This window comes from Pogoniulus pusillus, chromosome 7, assembly GCF_015220805.1.
Source record: "Pogoniulus pusillus isolate bPogPus1 chromosome 7, bPogPus1.pri, whole genome shotgun sequence".
Lineage (NCBI taxonomy): Eukaryota > Metazoa > Chordata > Aves > Piciformes > Lybiidae > Pogoniulus > Pogoniulus pusillus.
In genome coordinates, this window is record NC_087270.1 from 24,955,616 (window position 1) to 24,983,288 (window position 27,673).

The 27,673-nt window shown below is 54.7% G+C and overlaps 2 protein-coding genes across 4 annotated transcripts in view; both read right to left on the minus strand.

The window, feature by feature from the left end:
* Nucleotides 1-634: 634 nt before the first annotated feature.
* Nucleotides 635-14,095, minus strand: CHGB (chromogranin B). The gene is made up of 5 exons (XM_064146243.1): nt 13,994-14,095; nt 9,792-9,835; nt 7,457-7,550; nt 3,278-5,013; nt 635-1,052 (listed from the first exon to the last, which is right to left on the minus strand). Exons 1-5 carry the CDS (start codon nt 14,040-14,042, stop codon nt 969-971), a joined length of 2,007 nt encoding a protein of 668 aa, XP_064002313.1. The 5' UTR covers nt 14,043-14,095; the 3' UTR covers nt 635-968.
* A 9,453-nt stretch (nt 14,096-23,548) lies between these two features.
* Nucleotides 23,549-27,673, minus strand: part of SHLD1 (shieldin complex subunit 1) — an 83,381-nt gene continuing 79,256 nt past the window's right edge. For all 3 annotated transcript variants that reach the window (XM_064146247.1, XM_064146246.1, XM_064146248.1), the window contains one exon: nt 23,549-26,517. In XM_064146247.1, coding sequence (XP_064002317.1) covers nt 25,997-26,517 — 521 coding nt within the window. In that variant the 3' untranslated portion in view covers nt 23,549-25,996. The remainder of the gene's footprint in view (nt 26,518-27,673) is intronic.

Below are 27,673 nucleotides of genomic sequence, written 5' to 3' on the forward strand. Positions count from 1 at the left end.
CAAATGATTCTGTGAGCCTAGCTTAAAACAAAAATTAAAGTGATGACTAAAAATTGCAGACCTGAACAATTCAGGAAGCTTTCTATGCTACATTAAAGTTTCTTGCTTCTGGAGGCTATTTACATACTCAGAGCCCTAACCTCCTCTCACTGACCTGCCTGGAGACCCACTCTGCCCCAGGGCAGCTCACAGCCCTAACCTCCTCTCACTGACCTGCCTGGAGACCCACTCTGCCCCAGGACAGCTCACAAACTCTGCATTAGACAGAAAGATCACATTAGCAAAGCATGATTTCATTCACAGACTACATAAGGCTAAGTGGTAAAACCACTCCACCACTGAACCCACCTCAGGCTTTCCACATCCACCAGCACCTGTTGGGTGTTGCAGCCTCTTTGGTCCTTTGCTGACTGGTTTCCAGAACTCAGTGATTCACAGGGAGGTTCCTGAGGTAGCAGAGCCAAGTAAGTGGCATTTTCCTTCTTCCCTCTTGAGTGCTCACAAACGAAAGGCACAGAGGGGGCTCTTTGTAAGCTTAATAAACCATTGCTGAGGCCCAAGTCAACATTTCACACAAGCTCTCCACCTGCCAGCTGATGTGGAGATAACCCCAGCAGCCAAATAAGGCAGGAGATTGTTCCACGAGCAAGGGGGGTTTATTATTTCCAACTCAGACAACTTATATTTCTGAAGAACACAAAACAAACACGACTGTTTTCACAAAGCATGTTAAACAAGCCTGCCTGGCAGGGAAGGCTGGCAGCACTGCAACCCATGCTCTTCAGCTCACCACAGCACGGCAGGAAATGAAAAGACACCTCCAGCTGCGGCGCTTGTTACGCCAGCAGTGGGCAGGAAACAGCTTCTGCTTTGAGGGCAAACAGCACTCCAGTGGCAGAGAACTCACCACAAAAGACAGGTACTGAGCACAGCTACGCCTAGCTTTGAAACACCAAAGCAGATCAGCTTCAGCCTCTCCTCTTGTCCTTAAACTTCTGGGCTATTTTTTGCAGCTCCAGTTCCATGGCAGCCAGGTGCTCCAGTTCTTTTTCCTGTGGAAACATAAGTGTTCTGCACAACCAAGGAGTGATGGAAAGAAACCCTGCCCCAGGAGAATGAGACACAAAGACCATCTCTGAGGCAGGCATCTCCTGTTCCACCTCCTGTCTGAGGTAGACAGATTCACAGAATGGGTTGGGCTGGAAGGGACCTCAGAGATCATCCAGTTCCAACCCCCTGCCATGGGCAGGGACACCTCCCCCTAGCTCAGGTTGCTCAAGGCCTCATCCAACCTGGTTGGAACAACTTCCCTGAGCAACCTGTTCTGGTGCCATCTTCTGCTCCACTTCCTCAGGTACCCAGCCACCCACCATCACTGAGAAGGTAGATGAGGTGAGCCAGCAGTGTGCTCTCATGGCCAAGAGGGCCAGTGGCATCCTAGGCTGCCACTGAAGAATGTGCCATGAAGAGGAGTGTGGCCAGCAGATCCAGGGGGATTCTCCTTTTCTGCCCTGCTGAGGCCTCTCTGGAATACTGCATCCACTTCTGGGCTCCCCAGTTCAACAGAGACAGGGAACTACTGGAAAGAGTCCAGCAGAGGAACACAAAGATGAGTGAACTGGAACGTCTCTGTGACAAGGAGAGGCTGAGAGACTTGGGGCTGTTAACCTGGAGAGGAGCAGCCTGAGGGGCATCTGATCAGTAGCTAAAGGGTGAGGGTCAGGAGGATGGGGCCAGACTCTTCTCAGTGGTGCCCAGGGACAGCACAAGGGGCAGTGGACACAAACTGGAAGCCAAGAGGTTTCACTTAAATATAGAGGGAAAAATTATTTGCTGTGAGGGTGCTGGATCCCTGGAGCAGGCTGCCCAGAGAGCTCACAACCTCCTCTGCAGGCTTTTGGAACCCCCATGAACATGTTCCTGTGCAAGCTGCTCGAGATGAGCCTGCTCTGGCAGGGTGTAGACTGGCTGATCTCTCAGCTGCTGCCATAATGCAGCCATGTGAAGGGTGGCAGCAGCAGCAGAGCACACTGCAGCCTCTGGAGATTTGTGCCATGTCCTGCTTTCAGCCTAGCAGCAGCTGGGGAGAGTATCAACACGTTCTGAGCTGGCCCTAACTACAGCTTAGCTTTTAAGCTCTAAAGCACCATTGTCTAGTAGTGACCTCCTGCTAGCTCACAGCTGCTGCAGCATGCAGTCACTTCTGCCTCTTAGTAGGCCACAACTCAATGATCACAGTGGTTAAGACTCAGGACACACAGCCAGCACCAAGAAGGACACCTCCAGGTTCCCAGATGCAGCCAGTTCTTGTTTATGCTGCTGCCTGGTGATGGTTTAAGCCCAGTACACAACTAGCACAAGCCCTCTGCTGCTCCCAGCCCAGCTCTGTGTGAGAGGCACAGTGACATGCATCAGGAGCACCCAGCTGATGAGTGGAGACTGAGTTTTCCTGGACACCAAAGCACAGCAGAAGCCCAAGAACAAGGAATTCACATACAGAACTACCTGGAGGAATCAGGATTACAGGAGTCAGAACCTGCCAGCCAGGCTGTGCTCTGGGAGGTCAGTGGACAGATGACCTTCACTCTAAAGGTCCAGCCTCAGGACCAAGAGGAGGTGGTCCTCTGAGCACCTTTATGGAGTACCTCCCCTTGGTTCAGAGGACAGGCTAGGAGAGTTGGGGCTGTTCAGCCTAGAGAAGGCTCCAGAGAGTCCTTAGAGCATCCTTCCAGTACCTGAAGGGGCTACAGGAGAGCTGGGGACAGACTTTGGACAAGGGCTGGGAATGACAGAATGAAGGACAATGGCTGTGAACAGGGAGAGGGCAGACTGAGACTGGAGATGAGGAAGAAGTTCTTGACAGGGTGGGGAGACACAGGCACAGGTTGCCCAGGGAGGCTGTGGCTGTCCCCTCCCTGGAGGTGTTCAAGGCCAGGCTGGATGGGAGGTGTCCCTGCCCCTGGCAGGGGGTTGGAACTGGATGATCTGAGGTCCCCTCGAATCCAACCTGTTCTGTGGATCTGTGCCTCTCCTTCTCAGCTGTGTGTGCTACACAAGGTGACAGCCAAGGGCAGAAAGGCTTCCTGCTGTTGCTGTGCTGCTGGGGCTGCAGATTGGCAGTGTCTGAACAGCCCTGCTGGGGGGTGGTTGCACTGAACTCCAGCAGCTGTGTAGCTGGCTGGGGAGCTGTGGTGGGACTGCAGCTTGTCCCTGCTCTTCCAAGCGCCCTTGGGAGCCGATGTCAGAGCTGCAGGGGCAGCATCACCTGCACACCTACCTCCTCTTCTGTCAGAGGCCTCTGGCTCAGGCTCCTGTCGCTCCTGCTGGCCTGGCGTCTCCTGGCGTCCTCTCTAGAAGTGTAGAGCTCCGGGAACTCAGCAGCTTTCTTCCTGTAGCTCAGCAGCTGCGCCAGCTGCTCCACCTTGTGCTGCCTCTTCGCGGGCACCCTGCTGCCTATGCTGGGGCTCTTTTGCTGCGGGTGGCCCTGCCTCAGAGCACCCTGGGGGCGCTGCTGCTTCTCCCACCACTCGTAGTAGTCGTACTCGGGGAATAGCCTCTGCTCGGCCAGGCCGGGCCTGCCTTCCTCCTTGCCCTCCAGCAGCTGCTCCCCCGTGCCCTCCCTCTTCTCCAGGTGCCGGCTCTTCCACCACAGCAGAGGGTAGAGCTGGCTGTAGGCTGCCGCCGTTCTCTTCTTGCTCTCCGCAGGGAAGCGGCTCCTGTACCCTTCCCTCTCTGCATACCTTCCCTCCTCCACGTCCTCCTCTTCATCCTCCATTTGCTCATTGCTCTGATGCTGCTTTTCCACCTCCTCCTGCTCCCGGCCGTTTCCCAGGTAGCGCAGCTGCTCCGCACTCTCCCCGGTGCTGTGGTGTGTCCTGGCCTCCGCTCTGCGCTGCCCACCAAAGGCTTTCTGCAAGCCTTCCTCTTCGCTGGCCCCCCTGGAGCTGCCTCCCTGCTGCTTCTCCTTGCTGCCACCGCCGAGGTACCTGTCCAGCTCTTGCCGGCTCTCACCTCCAAGATGTGTCCTCCCCTCCGAACCGTGCCTCCAGCCCTCCTGTGCTCCGTCGCGGGGCCTCCTCTCCTCCTGCCACCTCTCGTCGCTGTCCTCCCTCTGCCGATGAGTCTCTTCTTCGCTGCTCTCCTCACTCTGCCGCCACCTTTCTCTGTACTCCTCAGCTCCCTGGCCCGCACGCCTCTTCTCTTCTACCTCCTCAGATCCATGCCTCCTGTAAGAGCCACTCTCCTCCTCACGCTGCTGCTGGGAAGCTTCCTGCTGCTTCTGGTGCTGGTTTCTCTTGTCCCAGAGATGGCTCTCCTCTGTCTTTGATTCCTCCTCCTCACCACCAGGGCCTCTCTCCTCTTCAGAGGAGTCACCAACTCTCTGCTTCCCATACCTCCTGGGATTGTAGGGTGGCTTCTTCTCCTCCATTTCTTCACTCTCCTCCGCCTCCGCACGCTGCTGCTGATGGGAGAAATCACCTTCCTTCGACTCCTGGTGGGGTTTTTCACTTCTCCCTCCCTCTGCCTCCCCCTCTTCTCCTTCAGGAACTCTTTTGTAAGGGCTCTGCCTTGCCTCCCCCGAGCGCCAGCGGCCGGTGGGGCGCTGCTCACCTCCAGCAGGCAGCTCCTCTGTGCTCATGCCTTCGGAGGGGGACTTCCTATTGAGAACAGCAAGCTCGACCTCTTTGGCACGGCCTTGGCTGTCTTGGCTTTCTTCTTCACTCTGGTAGCTCTTCTCCTCTCTAATCTCTTGGTAGTGTTTCTTCTCCTCTCTGTGGAGCTCCTCTTCCTCAGCAGCTGCATGGTGTCCTGTCTCCTCTTCCTTGCTTTTGTCTTCCTCCTGGGCAAGTTTCTTCTGATCGCTTCCTTTCATGGACTTTTTTCCCTCCTCTTCTGACTGTCTGTGCTCTTCCTCCATACTCCCAGGCAGATGTTTTGCAGTCTCTGCTGTGTCCTTCAAATGCCTCACCTCAGGCTGGTTGTTTTCACTTCTCTCTCTGTCGTTTCTGCCACCTACAATAACAAAAGCAGCAGGGTGAAGCAATCCAGCTCAAGTGCCAGTTTCAATAGCTGCAAAGATGATTTGGACAGGATTAATTCATTCATTCTGCTTTCAAAATCTGGCATTCCCTAACCTTTTCTATCTTTGCCTGGATAAAGCATCAACACATTTTCATTCAGTTAGGCATTTTTTAAGTCCTCCTGACATTTCCAGAGGTATTTTTTCCTCTTTGGCCTTTTTCCCTCATTTGTGATCACATTAAAAACAAGCACCAGCTGGGTCTGGAACTGTGGTGAGCTCTTTGCCTGTCAGGCCTTGTCCACCACATTTGCTTAGTCACAAAAAGAGACCAACATTGCTTTCTGCTACCTGAGGCTTTGGGTTTTACACTGCCTGAAGAAGGCAAACATGGATCAGTTCCTTGGCCAGAGTTCTGTTCAGTCCAGTCATGCTCCTGCCACCATGCCCAAGATGCTCAAAGAAAGCCACCCTGACCACCATGCTAACAGTTTGTCTCTGTTCACAGATTCACAGAACAGGATGGGTTGGAAGGGACTTCAACATCACTCAGTTCCCACCCACTGCCATGGGCAGGGACACCATCCACCAGCCCAGGCTGCCTGGCCTTGAACACCTCCAGGAAGGGGGCAGCCACAGCCTCCCTGGGCAACCTGTACCAGTGTCTCCCCACCCTCACTGTCAAGAACTTCTTCCTCTTCTCCAGTCTCAGTCTTCCCTCTCCCAGCTCAAAGCCATTGTCCTTCATCCTGTCATTCCCAGCCTTCGTCCAGAGCCCCTCCCCAGCTCTCCTGGAGCACCTTCAGGTACTGGAAGGCCTCCCTGGAGCCTTCTCCAGGCTGAACAGACCCCAACTCTCTCAGCCTGTCCTCATGGCAGAGGTTCTCCAGCCCTCTGAGCATCTTTGTGGCCTTCTCTGGACCCTCTCCAGCAGCTTCAGGTCCCTTTCTTCCTGGGTCCCCAGCACTGGAGGCAGTGCTACAGGTGAGGTCAGAGCAGAACAGAGGGGCAGAATCTCCCCCCTGTGCTGCTGCTCTCCCTGCTCTGGCTGCAGCCATCACACAGCTGGCTCTGGGCTGCCAGCAACCAGTGTTGGCTTCTGGGCAGTTTGGCACCAGTTGACACCCTCAAAGCCTTCTTCTACAGGCTGCTCTACAGCCACTGCTCACCCAGCCTGCATTTGTGCTTGGCATTGCCCTGACCCAGCTGCAGGACCATGTACTTGGCCATGAGGCTGGCTTGGGCCCAGCTCTGCAGCCTGTCCAGTTCCCCCTGCATCAATCCCTTCCCTCCAGCCTGTCAACTGCACCACACTGGTGGATGTCATCTCAGACTTGCTGAGGGTGCCTCAGTCCTGCAGGAGCTCTCATGGCAAGCACCACCTCCTTCCCTCTCTTGCCACTAATTCACTTCTCATTTTCCAAAACATGGCAAATGTGGTAGGGTTGTTTTTTTTTTTTCCTGAAACCAACAATATTCTAAGCAAATTCTGATGCCTGGTGGCAGTCAGCATCTCCTAGACATGTGAGGCTGAGTTAGACAAGGACATGTATCCCCAACCCCCTCTCTTCTGGTGCCTGCATCATTCCTTCTGTGAAGGAGACAGATGTGGTTTGTGATTGCCTCTTGCTGGCAGGTAAGTTTCAGGGCCTTCTTACTGTCCTGTAATAAAATGAAGGTAGCTGGGAAGCAAAGAAGGATGTACACCCTGCAGCCTGGCACAGTGACAGATGGAACCACTCCTCATCATGGGCAGCCATCAAGCATGCAAGGAGCCCTGTGCCTCAGCAGCACAGCTCTGTGCTGCAGGCATGAGCTGATCAGAAATGAGCTCCCACAAGCAGCCTGCAGCACACTTCCAGGCCTCCAGTGTCAGTGCCACAAACTTCAGCGCTTCTGGGCTGGGCAAAACACTGCCCTGTCCTGAGCTGGGGTGGGTTCAGCTGCCACCATGCATGGCAGCCCTGCTGGTTTCAGTGGTGGTTATCTGAAGCCAGACCTCACTGCTCTCTACAGCTGTCTGAAAGGAGGTTGGAGGGAGGCTGGGGTTGGTCTCTTCTCCCAGCCGGCAACAGGAGGAAAGGAAATGGGCTCCAGTTGTGCCAGGGGAGAGTTAAGCTGGAGACCAAGAAAAGTTTCTTTGCTGCAAGAGTGGTCAGGCATTGCAATAGGCTGCCCAGGGAGCCCCATCTGTGGAGGTGTTGGAGAAGCTGTAGATGTGGCACTTCAGGATGTGGTTGGCAGGCTGGCCAAGAGCCCCTGGCACTCACCAAAGCAGGCCCTTTGCTCTTGGAGCATGACAGACAACACAGAGGGAAATCCAAATGTTGACATTTGGAGACACATGGGCTGAAAAAAAACACTTCAGCAGCTCCAGCAGAAGACAGACTCCATCCACCAAATGCCTTCCAGAAGCCCAGCTCAGGCTGTACTTACCCTTCTTCAGGATCTCTTTGCAGTCAGGATTAATTGGTGGCGCATTTGGCTTCGAAAGAGCATTGGACAGGACCTCCACTATGCACTCTGTTACCTAAGGAGACACAACAGGAGACAGAATGCCCTGTGAGCTGTGAGGACAGGCTGGGAAGCTGGGCTTGTTCAGCCTGGAGAGGAGAAGACTCTGTGGGGATCTTAGAGCTGCCTGCCAATAGCTGAAGGGATCCTGAAGGAAGCCTGCAGAGGGACTTCTGCTGAGGGTGTCCAGAGACAGGCCAAAGGGGGAATGGTTTGAAGCTGAGGCAGAGCAGGGTTAGATTGGAGCTGAGGGAGAAGTTCTGCAGTAGAAGGGTGCTGAGACTCTGGCACAGGCTGCCCAGGGAGGCTGTAGCTGCCTCCTGACTCGTGGTGTTCAAGGCCAGGCTGGATGAGGCCTTGGGCAGCCGGGTCTAGGCAAGAGGTGTCCCTGGGCATGGCCGTGGGTTGGAATAGATGAGCTCTGGGGTCCCTTCCAGCTGGAGCTATTTTGGGATTCTGTGATTCTATGACAATGAAAAGCTACTCCTGCCCCAGTTAGTGAGGGGTTAGGGTACCAGTTAGGAGCCTGCAGCAAACCCCAGCTCTGCCACAGCTTCCTGTGCACTTGGGCAACAGCTGCTTTGCTCCACACTCCCACACCAGTGAGAGCAGGACAGTTCTGAGCTCTTCTGATCTCTCCTCCTGTTTGCAAGGTAAGAGACTCCTCTACAACAGGAAATCTCCGACACCCAGTCCCACACAAAGGCAAACACCACAAGGTGGCAGCACTCTGCCAAAACAAACTGACCAAAGGAGCCCAACGTGCTCAGACGATGGGCAGCACCCTGCAGATCTGCCCACGTAGGGATGCTGCAAAGCTGTGACCAGAAGCGTTTCTCGGATTGCCAATAAACCAAACCCCTCTAAGCCTCAGCTCTACCAAAAGCAGTGCTTCTGGACAATGTCACAGGGAAGGATTTCCCAAGTGCTGGAGTCGGTGGTGGTGACAGAGTGCTTGGGTTGTGTGGGGCACAAGAGTCTCAGGATGACATCTGTTTGGCTAGGTCAGAAGAGACAAGAAGCCATTGATGGAGTTATTGAACTGTGGTCAGCAGCTGCTTCCTGATCATGCTGGCGACCAGCAAGAGAGGATCTGATTCTCACATGCACAGACTGCATCGAGTTGGAAGGGACCCTCCAAGGGCATCTTGTCCAACCCCTGCGCTCAGCAGGGACACCTCCAGCTAGAGCAGGCTGCACAGGGACACAGCAAGGCTGAGCTTGAAGGTCTGCAGGGACAGGGCCTCAAGCACAGCCCTGGGCAGCCTGTGCCAGTGTCTCAGCACTCTCCTTCTGCACAACTTCCTCCTCAGGTCCAACTGAATTCTGTCCTGCTCCACTTTCAAACCACTGCCCTCATCCTATCACTCTGAGCCCTTCTGAACAGCCCCCCCCCCCCCAGCCCCAGCCTGCCTGGAGGTCCCCTGCAGATGCTGAAATGCAGATCTGAGGTCCATCCAGAGCCTTCTCCAGGCTGAACAGCCCCAACTCTCCCAGCCTGTCCCCACAGCAGAGGTTCTCCAGCCCTCTGAGCATCTCTGTGGCCTCCTCTGGATCCTCTTCAGCACCTCCAAGTCTCTCTTGTGTTGAGGATCCCATAGCTGGACACAGCCCTGCAGGTGAGGTCTCAGCAGAGCAGAAGTCATGTTACAGGGTCCAAGGGCAGCTGCCAGCATTTATTTAATCCCACAAGTTGAGAAAGTTGAGAATCTCCTTCCAAAGCAGGAATTGGCTGCATCAGGAAGTCCATCCCCTAGGTGGCAACTGCAGATGCTTCACATTTTGAAGTTGCCACCTCAGCTTTTCCAGTCCAAGAGCACTCACTACCAAATGACAGCTCAGATGATTTGGGGGGCAGCTGCACAACACCCTGTCAAAGGCAGCAGGCTGCCACACCAAGCCAGCTCCCACTCAAGCATGTGCAGGGACCGAGCTCCACATCTGCAACCACTCAGAGATTCATAGAATGGCTTAGGCTGGAAGGGACCTTCAAAGATCATCCAGTCCCAATGTCCTGCCATAGGCAGGGACACCTGCCACTAGAATAGGTTGCTCGAGGCTTCATCCAGCCTCCCTCCATGTAGGGAGCAACCACAACCTCTGGGCAACCTGTGCCAGTGTCTCAGCAGTGTTCTCAGACTATCCCTGAGGAGTTTACCCTTAGGAAAAGAAAGCTTTTCCCTAGAGTTTAAAGGCCAAACATGGATCATATGTGACAGATGCCTTCTGAGAGTGGCTCTGACATAAAGCTACTCACCAGTTCTTCAAGCTGCTCTTTGGCCACTGGTGCTGTGCTGACACCTAGACCAAAAAAGAAAACCAGGCTTGTTAATCCTAGCCACAAGCACCACTGCCAGGAGCCCTCAGCCAGATCAGCTTGATGGGAAGGCTCAAGGTTGGGGTTGGCAGTTCAGCAGAGCAGATGGAGTCTGCATTACCTTTTTTCCTTACCTAAGAAGGAAAAGCAAGGTTGACATTTCCAACAGCACAAGGATACACACCACAGAATGCCAGTAATGCCTGAATCCCAGAGCCTGAGCTTTGCTGCAAGCCAGCTTTTTCATGGAGTTGTACCAGCTTGGTGTAGAATCCCCAAGAGACAAGTGAGGTTTCTTTGCACCCCAAGAACCTTTTAGCTTCTGCAGGGGGCCTCAGGGTGCCCCAAACCCCAACGGGTGATGGTTCTTCAAGGCTTTAAAGCAACTACTGTCCCAGTCCTCCTGAAAAAATCCTGTCTCACTTGGATAAGAAGTGGCTCCTGGAGGGAAGGGCAGAGATAGAAGGGATGAGAAGGCTTCCATTCACTAAGTGGTCTGTTAGGACTCCAAGAAATAAGCAAGGAAAGAGGATAAAAATCCAGTCCTGGTGGAAAATACTACTCAAGAAGGAAGCAGCACAACCCATCTCCCTCTTCCAGTCCTGAGGACAGGTGGGGCAAGTAATACCTCCTTGCACCAGTTCTCCCACTCCTGGTCCAGGAGACTTGCTGCAGGGAAGAAGCTGCTGCAGAAAACACCTTCAGGTGGCTTGATTTGGCCATCCCCATTGCCATGGCTGCAGCTGGCTGAGGAACTTGGCTGTTCTGCCTTACTAACAACCCCTGTCACTCCCCAGCCACCTGGAGAGCTGCAGAAGTGAAGGTTTGCCAGCCACACAGGCCCCTGGAAGCAAGTCTCATGGAACCTGGCTTCAGAAGCCACAGTACATAGGCACACAGCCCTGGAGCTCTTACCCAGGTCAGTGTGATCTTCATAAACCTAAGCCCACCCCAGCTCACTGGGGAGGAAAGGCTGAGACCCCTGGGGCTGGTTAGCCTGGAGAAGAGCAACCCGAGAAGGGATTTGCTTAATGCTGATCAATATCCAAAGGGTGGAGGTCAAGAGGAGGGGGGCAGAGTTTTTTCAGTGGTGCCCAGAGATAGGACAAGGGGCAGTGGGCACAAACTGGAACCTCAGAAGTCCCACCTTGACATAAGAAAAAACTTGTTAGAGTTAGAGGCTGGTTGGGCTGAGAAGGGATCTGATTAATGTTTATTAATATCTGAGGGGTGGGGGGCAGGATGAAGGTGCCAGGCTCTGTCTGGTGGAGTCCAGTGACAGGACGATGCACAGCAGGTCCAAGCTGGAACCCAGGAGGTTCCACCTCAAGATAAGGAGAAAGTTCTTTGGTGTGAGGGTGCTGGAGGCCTGGAGCAGGCTCCCCAGAGAGGTTGTGGAGTCTCCTTCTCTGGAGCCTTTCCAACCCGACCTGGACGTGTTCCTGGGTGACCCTCCTCCGGCAGGGGGTTGGACTGAATGATCTGCAGAGGTCTCTTTCAGCTTCCAGCACTCTCTGACGCAGCCTTACCCCGTTGAAAGCAGCAAAGGCCTTCTTGCTTTGCATGCCTGCAGAGAAAGCAGACATCCCCCTGCCTGCTTTCCCCGTGTCTAACAACTGAGCACAGCACAACAGCAGCTCCCTGCTGCTGCTGCTCCTCCAGGCACACCTGCGGGGCTGTGCTTCTCCAGCCCTCCTCTCCTCTCTGCACTCAGTAAAAGGACACCACAGGAGGTCGGCACAGAAGGGATGGCCCGAAAAGAGCAGCACATCCCCACCCCATCATCTCCCCAGAGTGCCAGGTGGTGAGTAGGACACAGTGCTGTACAGAACCAACCTTCTCCCCTATCTTCTGTCTTCAGGGCTGCCTGAGACAGACTTCAGATTGCTTTCTTTACTAACCTAGAAGGCACAGAGCTGCCACCCTGCGTGGTGCTGACACCACTGCCTACCTGTGTCCTCTACCTGAGCGCAGAGGGCAAAGAGACGTAGAGGCAGGCGACTGGCAGCAAAGTAGCCCCATCCCCCTGCCCCCCTCCCGAGGAGTGTTGCCAGCTAAAAGGACATTCTGCCAGTTCCAGAAGGACTGGAGATGCTGCTTTCAGCACCAGCTGCTCAGTCACCACTCTGTGAGCCACTTCCTTGCCTCTTCTTCGAGAGGTTACTCTGCTTCCAGGAGACATCAGGACAGGCACCAGGACAAACTTCTGATTCAATCTTAGTAGTGCTGCCACAGCACATCCCCTGCGAGCTGCACCCACTGGATATGACCCAGCACACAACCACATTCCAAATGCCTTCTGCTGTCAGAAACACCAGCTCCTGAGCCACCTCTCAAGCTCTCTGTCAGTGGGCAGGAACCTAAAGCCAAGCTGCACTCCCTGCCTCTGCCCTGCCATCCCTCCAAGGAGATTTAGAGAGAGACCTGGTTGATGATGAACCTGGGGAGCGTTAGACTGTCATAAAGATGGCAGAAAAAGCAAATGCTGTTTGGCATGTGCCACGCAAACCTGCCTGGAAGAAGGAAACGAGCATCTGAGCCATCCTACAGCCTCAAGTGGTGTATGGAGGCAGCTGCTGTGTCTAAGCTGAGATAGGAAGCCCACGGGGAGCCAGCATGTCCCACTTTATGCTGGTGCTGGCAGTGCCAGCCCATGCCAGCTGGCAATAGCTCACTCAGGGCCACCTGCCAGCTGGATGAAGATGGCTGGCCAACACCTCTGCCTTCCTCTCCACATGCACTCCGGAGGTGAAGCCATCACCACCACCAGAGTCAGCTGGCAGGGCACCCACCCACCAGGCACACAGCAGACGGTCCAACTGCAGGCTGTGACAGCAGAAACCAAGGCAGAGCACACACTGAGCTGGCAATCCTCCCCCTGCCCATGCAGCAAGATCACACCCCCACCAAGCAAGGCAAAGCCCCGGGTCTGCTGTTCTCTCCTGAAACAGATCTGCCCAGGCAGGTAGGATCTGACAAGCAGAGTCTGGCAGAAGCACTAAGATGCTGATGAAAAATAGCCAAAGAAAAACAGAAAAAGGATGAGAAACGCAGAGCAAATTTGTATGCCTGCTGCTGGCACAGCTAGGATGAGGACAGAGCTTTTGGTGGGCTCCTGCTGAAGTCCCTGGGCGGCTTTGTTTGGCTAACGCTGATGAGTCAGTGCAGTGCTCATCAGAACGTCAGCAGAAACCTTTCTTAGGAAGGATAAGAGAAACTTCAGAAGAAGCAGCAGCACTAGAAAGTTCTTGAAGTTCATATTTCAGCCACCCCCAGCCCCAGACAAGCCTGGGTTCACTAGCTCTGGCTGATGCCCGAGAGCAGGACAGCCGAAAAGGACATCAAGAGGTACTTGCCCGGTTTGATAGCGCAAACAGGAGGAAAACGCTTGGCGAGGCACCTCCACGGGATCCATGGGCTGAACCTGGTGGGCTTCCCTATTGTGGGGTCTCATCCTCCATCTCCCACCCTTCTCTCTGATCAAAATAAAGGCAGGTGAAGGGGACCAGCCTCATCACAGAGTTTCTGTGCAAATCTCAGAAGCCTTTCCACGTGGAGACCTCCAACACACCCAGAGCCCAACTACTCGAGCCAGTCTGACACGGATTCCTTCAAGGAACGATACCACAGGCAGGAAAAGCTAAGAAACCCAAATGACTCCCTCCCCCTTCTGCCCTTCATCTGTCCAGCACGCAAAACCAATTCTTTCCGCCGGTCCAGGCTGTGGACCTGCCACTTCACAAGCACCTTCCCAGTACCAACAGCCAGCTGGCAACAACCTAGCCGCGCCGCTGGCACGAAGCCACGCCGAGAAGTCTTTGCGGAAGGAGCTGCCGAGGGAAGACAACTACCCAAGAGCGGCGGGCAGCGTGAGCGCACCGCCCGCCCGCTCAGCCCTTCCTCAGCTCCCCTCACACCGGGGCCAGCCCGGGGCGAGGCTGGGCGGCCGGCACCACGCCGCACCCCCAGTGACGTCGCCCCCGGGCCGCGGGGGCTGCCCAGAGCCCGGCCCCGGAGCCGTCACCCCCGGGCTGCGGGGGCTGCCCAAAGCCCGGCCCCGGAGCTTTGCGGCGGCAAGCCCCCAGCCCATCCGCTCGGCTCTCGCCTCCTCTGGCTCTCCCACCGGGCCGCGCCCCGCTCACCTGCCAGGGCGGCGGCCGCCAGGAGGCCGAGCAGCGCCAGCGGCCCCATGCTCCGCTCCAGTCCGCTCGGCTCTGGCTTCGCAGCTATTTAAAGAGTGGGAGCGGGGGCGGAGGAGCCGGGCGGGGGGCCCCGCCGGGAGCCTGCGTCATTGCTAGCCCCCGGGGGCGGTGCCGCCGCTGCCGCCCCCCGCCCGCGTCCGAGCCCCTCCAGGGCCGCCGCCTGCCGCCGCGGGATCCCCTCAGCCCACTGCCCTCGCCCCCTCCTCTCCATCCCCGGGCCCGCCGCGGCTCGCCAGCGAGAGGGAAGTTTCTCGCCGCCGGGGGAGCTGAGCTCGTTTGCCTTCCTGGGAAGCCACCGAAACAGAGAGGTGCTGAGCAGCGAGGTAGCAGCGCTGGCTTAGTGGTTGGCCTCGATGATCTGGAAAGGCTTTTCCATCCCCAACAATTCCGTCAATCCACTGCAGTTCTGCCTCCGGCCTGATACTGCTCCTAACGTCCCTTTAACACACACACACACACACACACACCCCTCGCCATCCCCCGGGGAAGGAGCAGAGCAGGCTTTCCCTGCCTCCTCCTGCAGCGCGGAGGATGCGGACTCATCCTCAGGGCTTCTCCCCTCGTCAGAGGCTGCTCAGCCTCTCCCCGCAGGGTGGACGTGCAGTAATCCATCCCTCTGGAACAGCTGCCACAGCGGCTCACCGCTGCCTTGCCACATCTTAAAGGTCTTTTCCAACCAAAGGCGTCCTAAGATTCTATCTGTCCCCGCTCAAAGCCCTTTGAGGTGCTGGGTCAGCCTTTCTGTCCCTTCCACTCAAATCATTGCTGCCCTTACCCCACCCCGGGAGCAGAGAAAGCCTGGGAGATGCTCCTGTATTTGTGTCACCTGGTGACTGAAGGGCACGAAGCGCTGCCGGAGCTAGGCTGGGGCAGTCACTGCTGCCAGCATTCACCTCCATGGGCACAGCTCCGAGGAGCAGTGATGGTGCTCTGGGGAGCCAGAGCAAACCCGCAGAGACCAGGATTGGCATCGTTTACTTAAACAGTCACAGTATCACAGTATCACAGTATCACCAAGGTTGGAAGAGACCTCACAGATCATCAAGTCCAACCCTTTACCACAGTGCCCAAGGCTAGACCATGGCACCAAGTGCCAAGTGTTCAAGAAAAGCCTGGATGAGACACCTAGTGCCCAGTCCCCACTGTTAGTCCTTAATGGACTGGTAAGTACAAGTGATGAGCTAAGGTGGGGTCTCCACAGAGCCAAGGCTGAGTGCTGCCCCCAGCTCCCTTCAGAACCAGGCTGGGACTCGCTTTGCTTTCCCTCTCATTAAGCCTTAGAGGAGCACCTCCGAGTCGTGTCCGTGTCAGCTGCTCTCTTTGTTTGCTCTCACTGCACGGCAGGTGGCCCTTCAGTTGCCAGTTCTGGTGGAGGACAATGGATCTATCCACCAAAGTGGCAGTTATCTCTATTACCCTTCTGGGTACCCACTCTGACATTGTGTAGTAACAATGCCAGGCTGCCTTTAAACACAGCAAATGGGACACAAGGACACAGCACTCCGAAAAACTCAGGAACCAACCTCAGCTCCACCTGAAGCCTGTTTCAGCAGACAGCCTTTAAGTCCAGGAGGCAAAAGACAGACACCTTGGTCAGCCTTGTGTTCAGTTCAGTCTCCAAAAAGCAACAACCATCCACGAAGGGCAAATCAACACTGCAACAGCTCCCCCAGCCTCCCCATCCTGCATGCCATTCCCATGCTGCCCATGAGACCCACAGGTGATCACCAGCCTGGACCGTGGGAACACCAACTCAACAGATTCACAGACTGCACTGGGCTGGATGGGATCCTCCAAGGGCATCTTGTCCACCCCCCTGTAACTCAGCAGGGACACTTCCAGCTAGAGCAGGCTGCACAGGGACAAAGCAAGGCTGAGCTTGAATGTCTGCAGGGACAGGGCCTCAAGCACAGCCCTGGGCAGCCTGTGCCAGTGTCTCACCACCCTCATTGCAGAGAACACTGTGAAGATTCAAAAGGCTATGAAGAATTTCACTGGTTCCAAGGTCCCCACAATCTTCCCTGTCTGTGTGAGGGTTCAGCTTGGCCTCCACCCCCCAGCTGCTCATGAGAAAAAGCTTTAGGTAAAACCTAAATGACTTTTAAGCATTCTCTGCTTTCCTGTGCAACATCCTCATGTGTGTCCATGTATGAAGGGACAGAGTGGACTCTCAGCAACTGAGAGTGGTGGCTGACACCCCTTCAGGCTGTGCTGCCATTCAGCCAGACCTGGACAGGCTGCAGAGTTGGGTGAGGAGAAGATACCTGATGAAATTCAACAAGGGCAAGTCCTGCACCTGGAGAACAACCTCATGGTTGAGGGTTGACCTGGCAGAGAGCAGCTGTGGAGGAAAGGAGCTGGGAGTGCCAGTGGTCAGCAGGCTGACCATGAGCCAGCAATGTGTCTTCATGGGCAAGAAGGCCAAAGACAACCTGAGGTATATTAAGAAGAGTGTGGCCAGCAGGTCAAGGGAGGTTCTCATCCCTCTCCACTCTGCCCTGCGCAGGCCTCATCTGGAGCACTGTGCCCAGTTCTGGGCTCCCCAGCTCCAGAAAGACAGGGAACTAGAGTCCAGCAGAGAGCCCCTGAGCTGCTGAGGGCACTGAACAGCACCCTGTGAGGAGAGGCTGAGCCCTGGGGCTGTTCAGCCTGGGGAAGAGCAGCCTGAGGGGCATCTCAGCAATGCTGAGCAATAGCTGAAGGCTGAGGGGTCAGCAGGATGCAGCCAGACTTTGAGCAGCAGTGCCCAGGGGCAGGGCAAGAGGCTATGGACACAGACTGGAACCCAGAAGGTGCCACAGGAACAGAAGGAATAAATTCTTCCCTGTGAGGGTGGAAGAGCAGTGGGACAGGCTGCCCAGAGAGGCTACAGAGTCTCCATCTTTGGAGACTTTCCAGACCCAGCTGGACATGTCCCTGTGTGATTCACTCTGGGTGAGCCTGCTCAGGCAGGGGTTGCACCTTCCAGAGGTCCTTCCAAGCCCCGTCTGTGATTCTGTGATATCCAATTCCATCTTCTGTCACCAAGGGGTGGATTTAATAGCAGGATTCTGCAGTTTTCTGCAGGTGCTGGAAGAGCAGAGGATCCCAGCACCAAGGTGCCTGTGCATAATGAAGTCGTTCTGCATTTGCCAACCAGTGCCACCTCACATGGACTTTTCCAGCCAGGCATCAGCTGGCACAAGACCAGCAGAAAGCTAGGAATGCAGGAAGTCAGGATGAGAGCAGGCAGTGGTGTATTTCACTCTCTCAGTTGTGAGTGGCACCCCCCAAGCTCCCTTCTCAGCTGTATCAGAACTCTGCAACAACGCAGACACCTCACAATGTTGTGACAGGCTGTCACTCCACCAACAACCACTACTTATCCTGTTGGATTCTCTCAAATCCAAGTGCTCTGGGAAAAAAAAATAACACATACTTGGCTCATGACACACACTTGGCTCATGCTAGGAGCTAACACCTTCAAAGGATGAGAAGTTTCTGTATCTGAGTTCCTTCTACAGTGAGAGAAGGCTGCTCAGCAAGTATCAGGATTGCTCTCCTCTAACCAGTTGTGCTGCTGGGATCAGATTCACTCCTGGACACCAATTAGATCCCATGGAATGGAAGTCCTGTAGCCTGTTCCATCAACAAACTCATCTCCTTCATTCAGAACCACAGAACAGCACAGGTTGGAAAGGACCTCAGAGCTCATCTACTCCAAGCCCCTACCATAGGCAGGGACACCTCTCAACTAGACTTGATTGCCCAAGGCCTCATCCAACCTAGCCTTGAACACCTCCAGGGAGGAGGCAGCCACAATCCTGGGAAGTCTATTTGAGAGTCTCACCACCCTCCTACTGAAGAACAGCTCCAGTCTAACCCTGCTCTGCCTCAGCTTCAAACCATTCCCCCTTGGCCTATGCCCAGACACTCTCAGCAAAAGTCCCTCTGCAACCTTCCTGCAGGATCCCTTCAGGTAGATGAGGCTCTGAGCAACCTGTTCTAGTGGGAGGTGTCCCTGCCTATGGTGAGGGATTGGAATTGGATGAGCTTTGAGGTCCCTTTCAACCTAAACTATTCTATGATTCTATGATTCTAGAGCAGGCAGGCCTAAGGTCCCCCTGGAGTCTTCTCCAGGCTGCACATCTGCAGCTCCCTCAGCCTGTCCTCACAGCAGAGCTGCTCCAGAGGTCTCAGCAGAGCAAGGGGACAGCCTTGGCTGCAAGAAAGCAGCCTTGCTCACAACAGGAGCAACCCCCATGGCTCCAGGCACCTAAACTGCTGCAAGGGGGGGAACTAACAGCACCCTAACATCCTTCTCACCAGAGGAGTTCTAGACAATGAACAGACCCCTAAAGCTGCAAGCATGTCTCTATCCATGATCTGAGGGGATCATAGAATCATAGAATCAAGCAGGTTGGAAGAGACCTCCAAGGTCATCCAGTCCAACCTAGCACCCAGCCCAATCAATTAGACCATGGCACTAAGTGCCTCATCCAGTCTGCTGGGAGCCTTCTCCTCTCCAAACTGAACAGCCTCAACTCAGTCAAGAGAATTGTAAGCTGGAAGGTGGCTGGGCAGGGAGCTTGGGGCTTGTGCAGCAGTCTGTAAATGAGGATGGTAGCTGCTTTCAGCAAGCAAGCTGCTGTCCTCAGCCCTGCTGTTCTGAGTGCTGCCTGACACCAAGCAAAACTGACTTTTACAGTTGCCTTGGCACTGCAAATAATTTCATTGAGGCCATGAAACAGCCCCACTGAGAACTGCTGCCTGCACTTTGTCAGCTGTCTGTATTCCATCTATTATCTGCACTTGTCTGCCTCACTCAGTAATTAATTCCTTTAAATATTGATAGCACTCTTGACTCCGAGCAAGGGCTCTGTTGGGAAAGAACAATGTTGGGCTGTGGGTGATAGGTGTCATGGAAATTTCAGCAGGCAGATTTCAATTTTGCAAGATAAAAAAGGTCTGCAGCTGGCAGGTTTCCAAGGAATCTTTTTCATTGCTAAGACATGGGTGTTTTGGAAAAAACAAAATCCATTGTGCCCCTGCACATCAGGCCAGGCTGGAACACAGTGCTGAGAGATGTGTTTCATAGAGCCCAACAATGGCTCAGGTTGGAAGGGACCTCAGAGCTCATCTACTCCAACCCCCCTGCCATGGGCACCTCTCAACTAGAACTGGCTGCTCAAGGTCTCATCCAACCTGGTCCTGAATATCCCCAGAAAAGGAACATCCACAACCTCCCTGGGCAACCTGTTCCAGAGTCTTGCCACCCTCCACTGTACTGAAGAATTTCTCTCTCAGCTCCAGTCTAACCCTGTTCTGTCTCAGCTTCAAACCATTCCCCCTTGGCCTGTCTCTTGACATCCTCAGCACAAGTCCCTCTGCAGCCTTCCTGCAGGATCACTTCAGGCACTGGCAGGCAGCTCTAAGGTCCCCCCAGAGACTTCTCTTCCTCATGCTGCACACCCCCAGCTCCCTCAGCCTGTCCTCAGAGCAGAGCTGCTCCAGCCCTTGGCTCATCTTTGTGGCCTCCTCTGGCCTCACTCCAGCAACTCTGTGTCCTTCTGCTGGGGACAGCAGAACTGGAGGCAGGATTGAAGGTGAGGTCTCAGCAGAGCAGAGCCTAGGGGCAGAATCCCCTCTCTTGCCCTGCTGCCCACACTCCTCTGTCTGTAGCCAGCACACAGCTGTCTGCTGGGCTGCATGAGGGCACTGCTGGCTCTTGGGGAGCTGCTCAGGAACCAAGAGCCCCAAGCCCTTCATGCCACCAGCACTCACTTCAAAAGGGATCGTCAAAGACATTTTCAGTCACCTCTCATTGGTCAGCACTGGCATTGAAACCAGAAAGCCAGCCCTGGGGCTGTTCAGCCTGAGGGGCATCTCAGCAATGCTGAGCAATGCTGAGCAACAGCTGAAGGGTGAGGGTCAGCAGGATGTAGCCAGTGGTGCCCAGGGACAGGACAAGAGGCAATGGACACAAACTAGAACCCAGGAGGTACCACACGAACAGGAGAAACAAATTCTTCCCTGTGAGTCCAACCATTCTCTAACTCCCCCAAGTCTGGTTCTGAGCCATGCTCCTCAGCACTGCATCTCTGCTGCTTTGTGGATGCAGCCTGGACCTGTGGAACTGCCACAAGGCTGACAGGACAAGTGCTGGGTGCCCAGCTGGCAGGATGGACAGCTGGCTTAAGTCACTGTCTTTCTTTCAGGGAGGCACTGGCATGCTTCTGCCAGCACCAATAATTTAGTTCCTTCTCTTTGAACACGGGTGGCCATAAACACTCTGGCTTTGCCACCTCCATACAAAGAAGCCAGGCAGCACTGGCATAGCAAAGCTCCAATAGGCACAGATGGTACACATGGATCCACGTCCCCACACCACTGCCACTGCTCTGCCCCTTATCCAAAGATCTCTCCGTGGTGAACAAAAGGAGCACAGCCTGGCAGAGATTCATCTCCACCCCGTCTGCCACTCGTCCACCCTTCCATCCTGCTGGCTGGTCTTGAGAAGTTGATGACTTTGTGGGTGCCAGAGTGCCTTTTGAGGGGAGCTGCTGTCAGACCAGGTGTGGGTGTACAGGCACTGCCCTCTCACTCTTCTCTGAAGCTCTCAGATCCCCAGAACACACTTCTAGGAGCTCAGAAAATAAGAGCTTGTGAAAGTCCCACCAAAAATGTGTTCAGAGAGTCCCAGGCTGCATTGGGTTGGCAGGGACCCTCCAAGGGCATCCTGTCCAACCTTCCCCCCACACTCAGGAGGGACCCCTCCAGCTAGAACAGGCTGCACAGGGACACAGCAAGGCTTATGTCCCATGCCAGATGTTGTTTGGTTACAAGACTTTCCCTCTGTCCTGACAGCACCTGCAATCCAAAGGCTGCAGCAGAGGCAGATGACATAAAGGGCTGAGCTCTCAGCCATGAGGTTTGTGTCTGGGGTTAGCTGCAGCTCCTGTCTCACTCTGATATGGGTCAAGAACTGGCTGGAGGGCTGGGTTCAGAGGGTGGTGGTGAATGGAGCCACATCCAGCTGGCAGCTGCCACTGGTAGTGTGCCCCAGGGATCAGTGCTGGGCACAGTCCTGTTCAATATCTTTACTGATGATCTGGACCAGGGGATTGAGTCCAGCATCAGTAAGTTTGCAGCTGACACCAAGCTAGGAGCAGGTGTGGAGCTGTTGGAGGGTAGGAGAGCCCTGCAGAGGGACCTGGACAGCCTGGATGAGTGGACAGAGGCCAATGGGATGAGATTTAATAAGGCCAAGTGCAGGGTTCTGCACTTTGGCCACAACAACCCAAGCAGTGCTACAGGCTGGGGACAGAGTGGCTGGAGAACAGCCAGCCAGAAAGGAACCTGGGGGTACTGGTAGATAGTAGCTGAAGATGAGCCAGCAGTGTGCCCAGTTGGCCAGGAGAGACAACGGCCTAGATCAGGAACTGCGTGGCCAGCAGGACAAGGGAAGTCCTTCTGCCTCTGTACTCAGCACCTTGAGTGCTGTGTCCAGTTCTGGGCTCCTCAGTTGAAGAAAGATGTTGAGGTGCTGGAACGTGTCCAGAGAAGGGCACTGAGGCTGGTGAGGGGCCTGGAGCACAGCCCTGTGAGGAGAGGCTGAGGGAGCTGGGGGTGTGCAGCCTGGAGAAGAGGAGGCTCAGGGCAGACCTCATTGCTGTCTACAACTACCTGAAGGGAGGTTGTAGCCAGGTGGGGTTGGTCTCTTGTGCCAGGCAACCAGCAACAGAACAAGGGGACACAGACTCAAGTTGTGCCAGAGGAGGTCTAGGCTGGATGTTAGGAGGAAGTTGTTGGCAGAGAGAGTGATTGGCATTGGAATGGGCTGCCCAGGGAGGTGGTGGAGTCACTGTCCCTGAAGGTATTCGAGCAAAGCCTGGGTGAGGCACTTAGTGCCATGGTCTGGTTGATTGGATAGGGCTGGGTGCTAGGTTGGACTGGATAAGCCTGGAGGTCTCTTCCAACCTGCTTGATTCTATGATTCTATGCCATTATTTCCTGCTCTGTCTGCCATGTGCCAGGTTTTGTTCTGAAGGGACAAATGCTGGCAAATGTTGTTGGCTAACAGAGGTGCAGGGAAAAAATAGTCCTTAGGGAAAGCCTCCAGCACAGGGTATTTTTAACATGAGCTTCTGTGTTGTGGGAAAACAGATGTCCCACACCTACACTCAATCATCACAGAGCCACACAACGGTAGGGCTTGGGGGGAACCTCCAGAGATCATCCAGTCCAAACCCCCTGCCAGAGCAGGGTCACCCAGGGCAGGTCCCACAGGAACACACCTAGGTGGCTTTGGAAAGGCTCCAGAGAAGGAGACTCCACAACCTCTCTGGGCAGCCTGCTCCAGGCCTCCAGCACCCTCACACCAAAGAATTTTCTCCCCAGGCTGATGTGGAACCTCCTGGGTTCCAGTTTGTGCCTGTTGTCTCTTGTCCTACCACTGGACACCACCAAAAGGAGCCCAGTCCCATCCTCTTGCCCCCACCCTTTAGGTCTTGTTGAGCATTGAGCCGATCCCCTCTCAGGCTGCTCTTCTCCAGGCCAAACAGACCCAGGAGTCTCAGCCTCTGCTCATCACAGAGATGCTCCAGGCCCCTCAGTATCTTTGTGGCCTCTGCTGGTCTATCTGCAGCAGTTCTCTGTTCTTCTTGAACTGGGGAGCCCAGAACTGGACACAGTATTCCACCTGTGGTCTCAGCAGGGCAGAGGGGAGAGAGAGAGAGAGAGAGGAGAACATCCCTAGACCTGCTGGTCACACTCTTCTTGATGCACCCCAGGACCCCATTTGCCTTCCTGGCCACAAGAGGGCATGTCTGGCGCATGGGGAACTTATTGTCCACCCACAGTCCCAGGTCCTTCTCCTCAGAGCTGCTCTGCAGCAGGGCAGCCCCTGCTGAGGCAGATACAGACAGGATGTGTGCTGCTCTCCTACCCTGGGCTTAGCAGCTCCATGTCCTGACAGCCCCAGCCCCGGCAAACCACCTGAGACCCCTGGGCAATGACCCTGTGCTGGTGCCACTGACCCTGGAAGCTACTTCACTGTCACCTGCTGAGGATGTGCTCCAGCAGCAACAGCTCAGCTCTCTCCCTGGCTGCCCTTCAGCTCCAGGACAGGCAGGGTGCTGGCATGAATCAGTGCTCCCACCAGCAGCTGTGTGGGAGAGAGAACAACAATCCTGCTGGAGGAGGCAGCAGCGAGGTCATCAACAGCAACCAGCCCATCCCAGGGAAGAAGTGTGGAATGGCTTTGGAGCAGGAGGATTTGGCAAGGATGGCACGAGCTGGCAACAAGCCTCTCTGCAAGGTTCACTCTGGGAAGAGAGGGGCAGTGCTTGCTGGTGTCAGACCTGGTACCAAGGTGAGCCCTGAGGGAACCCGGGTGGCTGGAGAGCCTGCAGCAGGGACAATGTCCAGGGTGAAGGCTGGGCCAGCCACCAGGCAAGTGACAGACTCCTCTGCCTTCCCAAAGGGAAGAGGAGGGAAGAAGAGAGACTGCTGGAGTGGGAAGGAACTACAATTGCTTTAACAAAATCAACACCACATAACAGAACTGCACAGAGTTGCACAAAGCCAGCACCAAACCCAGGCCCCACACACAGAGACACCACTTGGCAAGCACAAGTAATTTCTGGCCTAGCTTGTTGCACCCCATGGGTTTGATGTCACTCCTCACCTTTTAACTTCCCCTACACACTACACTGGGCACACTTCATTCCTTCCCTCTACTCAGCACTAGGCTCAGTTTTGTATCCTCCTTAGTATCAGGAAATGGCCTGAAATTGTGACAGGGCATGAGGAAAAAATTTCTTTGCTGCTCAAGTGGTCAGGTACTGGAACAGGCTGCCCAGGCAGCTGGTGGAGTCCCCATCCCGGGAGGTGTTCAAGAAACCTGTGGGCAGGGCAGCTGGAGACAGACTAGTCTTAGTTTAATGGCTGGACTGGATCCTAGAGGGCTTTTCCCACCTTTACAATTCCATGTTTCTCACCTGCTCCAGAGATGTTTATTCCCTGGGGCTCTGCCATTGCCTTTCCTTCTCTCTCAGTGCCAGGCACACATCTGCTCTTGGCAGCCTCATGGGCACAGGCTGAAGGCTGTAGCTGGAAGTCAGCAGCTGGCAGGATGTGACAGGAGCTCCTGACCTGTGGAGGGTGCAAACGCCTCCCAGAGTTGTGCTCTTCAGCAGCGCAGAGCTCACCACAGCCCTGCCCAGCTCTGTAGCTGTGAGTCACAACCCCACGCTTCAGCTGCAGCCAATGTGCTCTGCCTACTCTGCTCTTTCAAAGCAGCTTCATGGCCTCCCCTGCCAGCATCTATCCTCCTGCTCTTACAGCAGCCACCTGTGCTCCGCTTGCTCATTGCTTGCATCTCCTTTCCTGAAGAGCTGAAGGGCAAGGACTCCTCTTACTACTTTTTCTGTTTTTTTCAGCATCAGAAATTTCTAGTGAGAGAAGTGGGATGTTAAAGGTGGTGGCTGCACAGCTCCACGAGCCTGGAGAAGCTGAAGCGGAAGTGTGACCTTTCCAGAGGTGCTTTGCCTCCCCTCTGGCCCTCAGTGTGCAGAGAAGCAGTGTGATGACTCCAGTGGGAGCCCAGTTTTGCTCCACACACCTTCCAAGCTAAAATTGCCTCATTTTATCATCATTTTAAACAAAACAGGCATCAAACAGGCATCATCTTCTCTAAACCTCCCTCAGAGAGCAGATTAAAAGACAGCAGCTTGGATTTCTCCAGGGCACAGGAGGGGCATCCTATGAGCACCATTTTTCCCATAGCCCAAACCAGGGGTTCCAGGCAGGTAGCTCACATTTGTTCCATGTGGGGAATATCTGCCTCTGGGGCTGATCTAGGGTCTGATTAGAGTCCACAAGAACTTATTTTCTCTCCCATCAAAACCTCACAGGTATCTGTCAAGCATCAGTAGCAGCAGGACTCTCCAAAAGAGTTCTTCTCCCTGGGAACAAGTGATAGGAGGAGAAGTGGCTTCATGTTGTCCCATGGGAGGTTTAGGTTGGAGATTAGAAGAAACTTCTTGGCTGAAAGGGTTTTCAAAGCCTGACACAGGCTGCCCAGGGAGATGGTTGAATGCTCATGGCTGGAGGTGTCTGACAGAGGCAGAGCTGTGGTGCCGAGGGCCATGGCTTAGCCCCAACCTTGGCAGAGTTAGAGAATGGTAGGGCTGGAGGATCTCAAAGGGCTTTTCCAACCCAAACTGTTCTGTGATTCTGTGAAAATGCCAACTAGGAACACCTGGCAAAGGAGAGAGTTGCATGTATCTGCCTGTGTCTTGGTGAGGTGGAGGGGGGAAGTTACTGAAGGCAGTAAGTCAAAGGGGCTGGCTTCCAGCAGGGGCTGCAACCACAGCAGGCTCCAGCACAGCTTTACCGAGACCCAATGAGCAGTGAGTGGTCCAAAGAGTGCTGAGTGAGTCTCTCTGCAGCCTTCTTGACCTCCAGAGAGGTGACTGAGCTGTAAGATCCCAGTGGTATGCTTCCTCAAATGATTTCTCCAGAACTGCATCTGCTCATTTCACATCAGGATTTGAAGCTCTGAGGTGTTTCAGCTCCTACCACCAAAACACCTACCCCAGAACACTTAGCTCCCCCTCTAGCTGGGCCACTAGAGGCTGGGCAACAAGATCCTTCAGCTGGGTAGGGGGGATGGAGTGGAACTGCAAATCTTGGTAGCTGTGAGTCATGTCTGATAGCCCAGCAAGGGACACTGCATCACCATCACCCATCATCACCCACCCCCAGCAGCCAACACGTTCCAGGCAGTCAGATAGGCACCACAGACACTCCTTATACAGGCAAGGGCTGCTCCAGATGCACCCCTCCGTGGGCTATGTGGTGCTGAAGGTGGTGCTCAGAGGAACAGCATCTTCCCAAGAAAGCCATCTCCCTCCAGAATGAAAGCAAAGCTCTGGTGACAGGAGCAAGCCATGGTCTTGCTCACTTGTCCTGCGAGGCGTCAGGGCTGCGTCCTCGCAGCGTTTGTCTCAAAAGGAGTTGCAGGACATCATCTGAGAGCCCAGGTGTTTTCTTTCTGTCTCCCAGCGTGGTATCTCCTTCAGCTGGCTTTGCAAAGCAAGCAGCCGTGGGCTGGTTTGGAAAGATCTTACAGCCATCTCTGTTCAAGACCACCTGGGCCATCTGCAGGCACCGTGAGGCATATTTTGTCCCCTCCTGGTTTGCCAGCTCTGAAAGCCTCTGTGCCAGACACTGTGCTGCAGCCTCATAGGTGGGACCCATCCTGTCTGACCTCTTCTTGCAGTATGTTTTGTAGAAGTTGTCCAGAGCTGTCATGCTGCTGGGGTCTTCTGCACTGTCACCATCACACGTCCAAGAGAGAGCAGGGTGGTTGGGATCAGCCAGCTCAGGCTGCCCTGTGAGTGAAGAGCATCTCAGGATGGCTTCCTCACAGCCGCCAGCAACAAAACTCAAGGCAGTTGCAGAAGGTGGATTGTTCTCTCCTGCAAGCACAAGATCAGTGAAACTCATTAGTCACCAGGTCATCCCTGTGGAAAAGTTCTTTGCTGTCCCTCCCTCCCTGCAGCCTGCTGAGCAGGTTCTGTGCAGGAGCCAGCTGAGCACTGGCTGAGCTTCCAGAGGGGCTTGCTGCAGAGGGTCACACAAGCTGGACTGGGTTTGGGCATCTCAACAGCTCAAACAGAGAATGGGTTGGGTTGGAAGGGACCTCAGAGATCACTCAGTTCAAATCCCCCTGCCATGGGCAGGGACACCTCCCACCGGCACAGGTTGCTCAAGGCCTCATCCAGCCTGCCTTGAAGAGCTCCATGGAGGGGGCAGCCACAGCCTCCCTGGGCAACCTGTGCCAGTGTCTCCCCACCCTCACTGGCAAGAACTTCTTCCTCATCTCCAGTCTCAATCTGCCCTTTCCCATCTTCAGTCCATCTCTGCTCAATCTGTCACTTCAAGCCCTTGCCAAAAGTTCCTCCCCAGGGCAGATATAAGGTCCCAGCCTTGACCTTCTACAGGGACTGAACCTACTAAGTGGTACAGATCCTCCAGGCTTCTCTCAGTCCTTCTACCAGTGAGCTGGAGATCTGCTGCTGGAGACAACAGCTGACCCAAAGGGCAGTCTACATTGCATCTGAGGCAGTTCTGTCTCTGTTTTGGTTTTCTCCCTTCATGACCAGTTATAATCCTTCCTTTTTCATAGCTCTCGGTTTTGCTCCTGCAGCACAAAGTGCAGTCCTGACCTCCAGCTCTCAGCCACATCTAGAGCCTCCAAACCAGTTTTGGACTGGGACCTGCAGAAGAGGACCTTGTGCTTCCCTGTGAAGTCCCATTTTTGCAGCCTAACTGCACTCAGTGCTCTCCCCACATCCCATAATAATTATTGTAGAGAAAATGGGCAAGGCTGAGGCCTCACTCTGGCCTTGGTCTTTCACAGGATCACAGAACACATCCTGTTGGAAGAGTCTTCAATGCTCATCCAGTCCAACTCTCAACCCAGCATGGCAGGGTCAGCACTAAACCATGTCCCTCAGCACCAACTCTATAGGCTGCTGGAACACCCCCAGGCATGGGGACTCCAGCACTGCCCTGGGCAGAACATTCCAAGGGCTGAGAACCCTTCCAGGGCAGAAATATTTCCTAGCATCC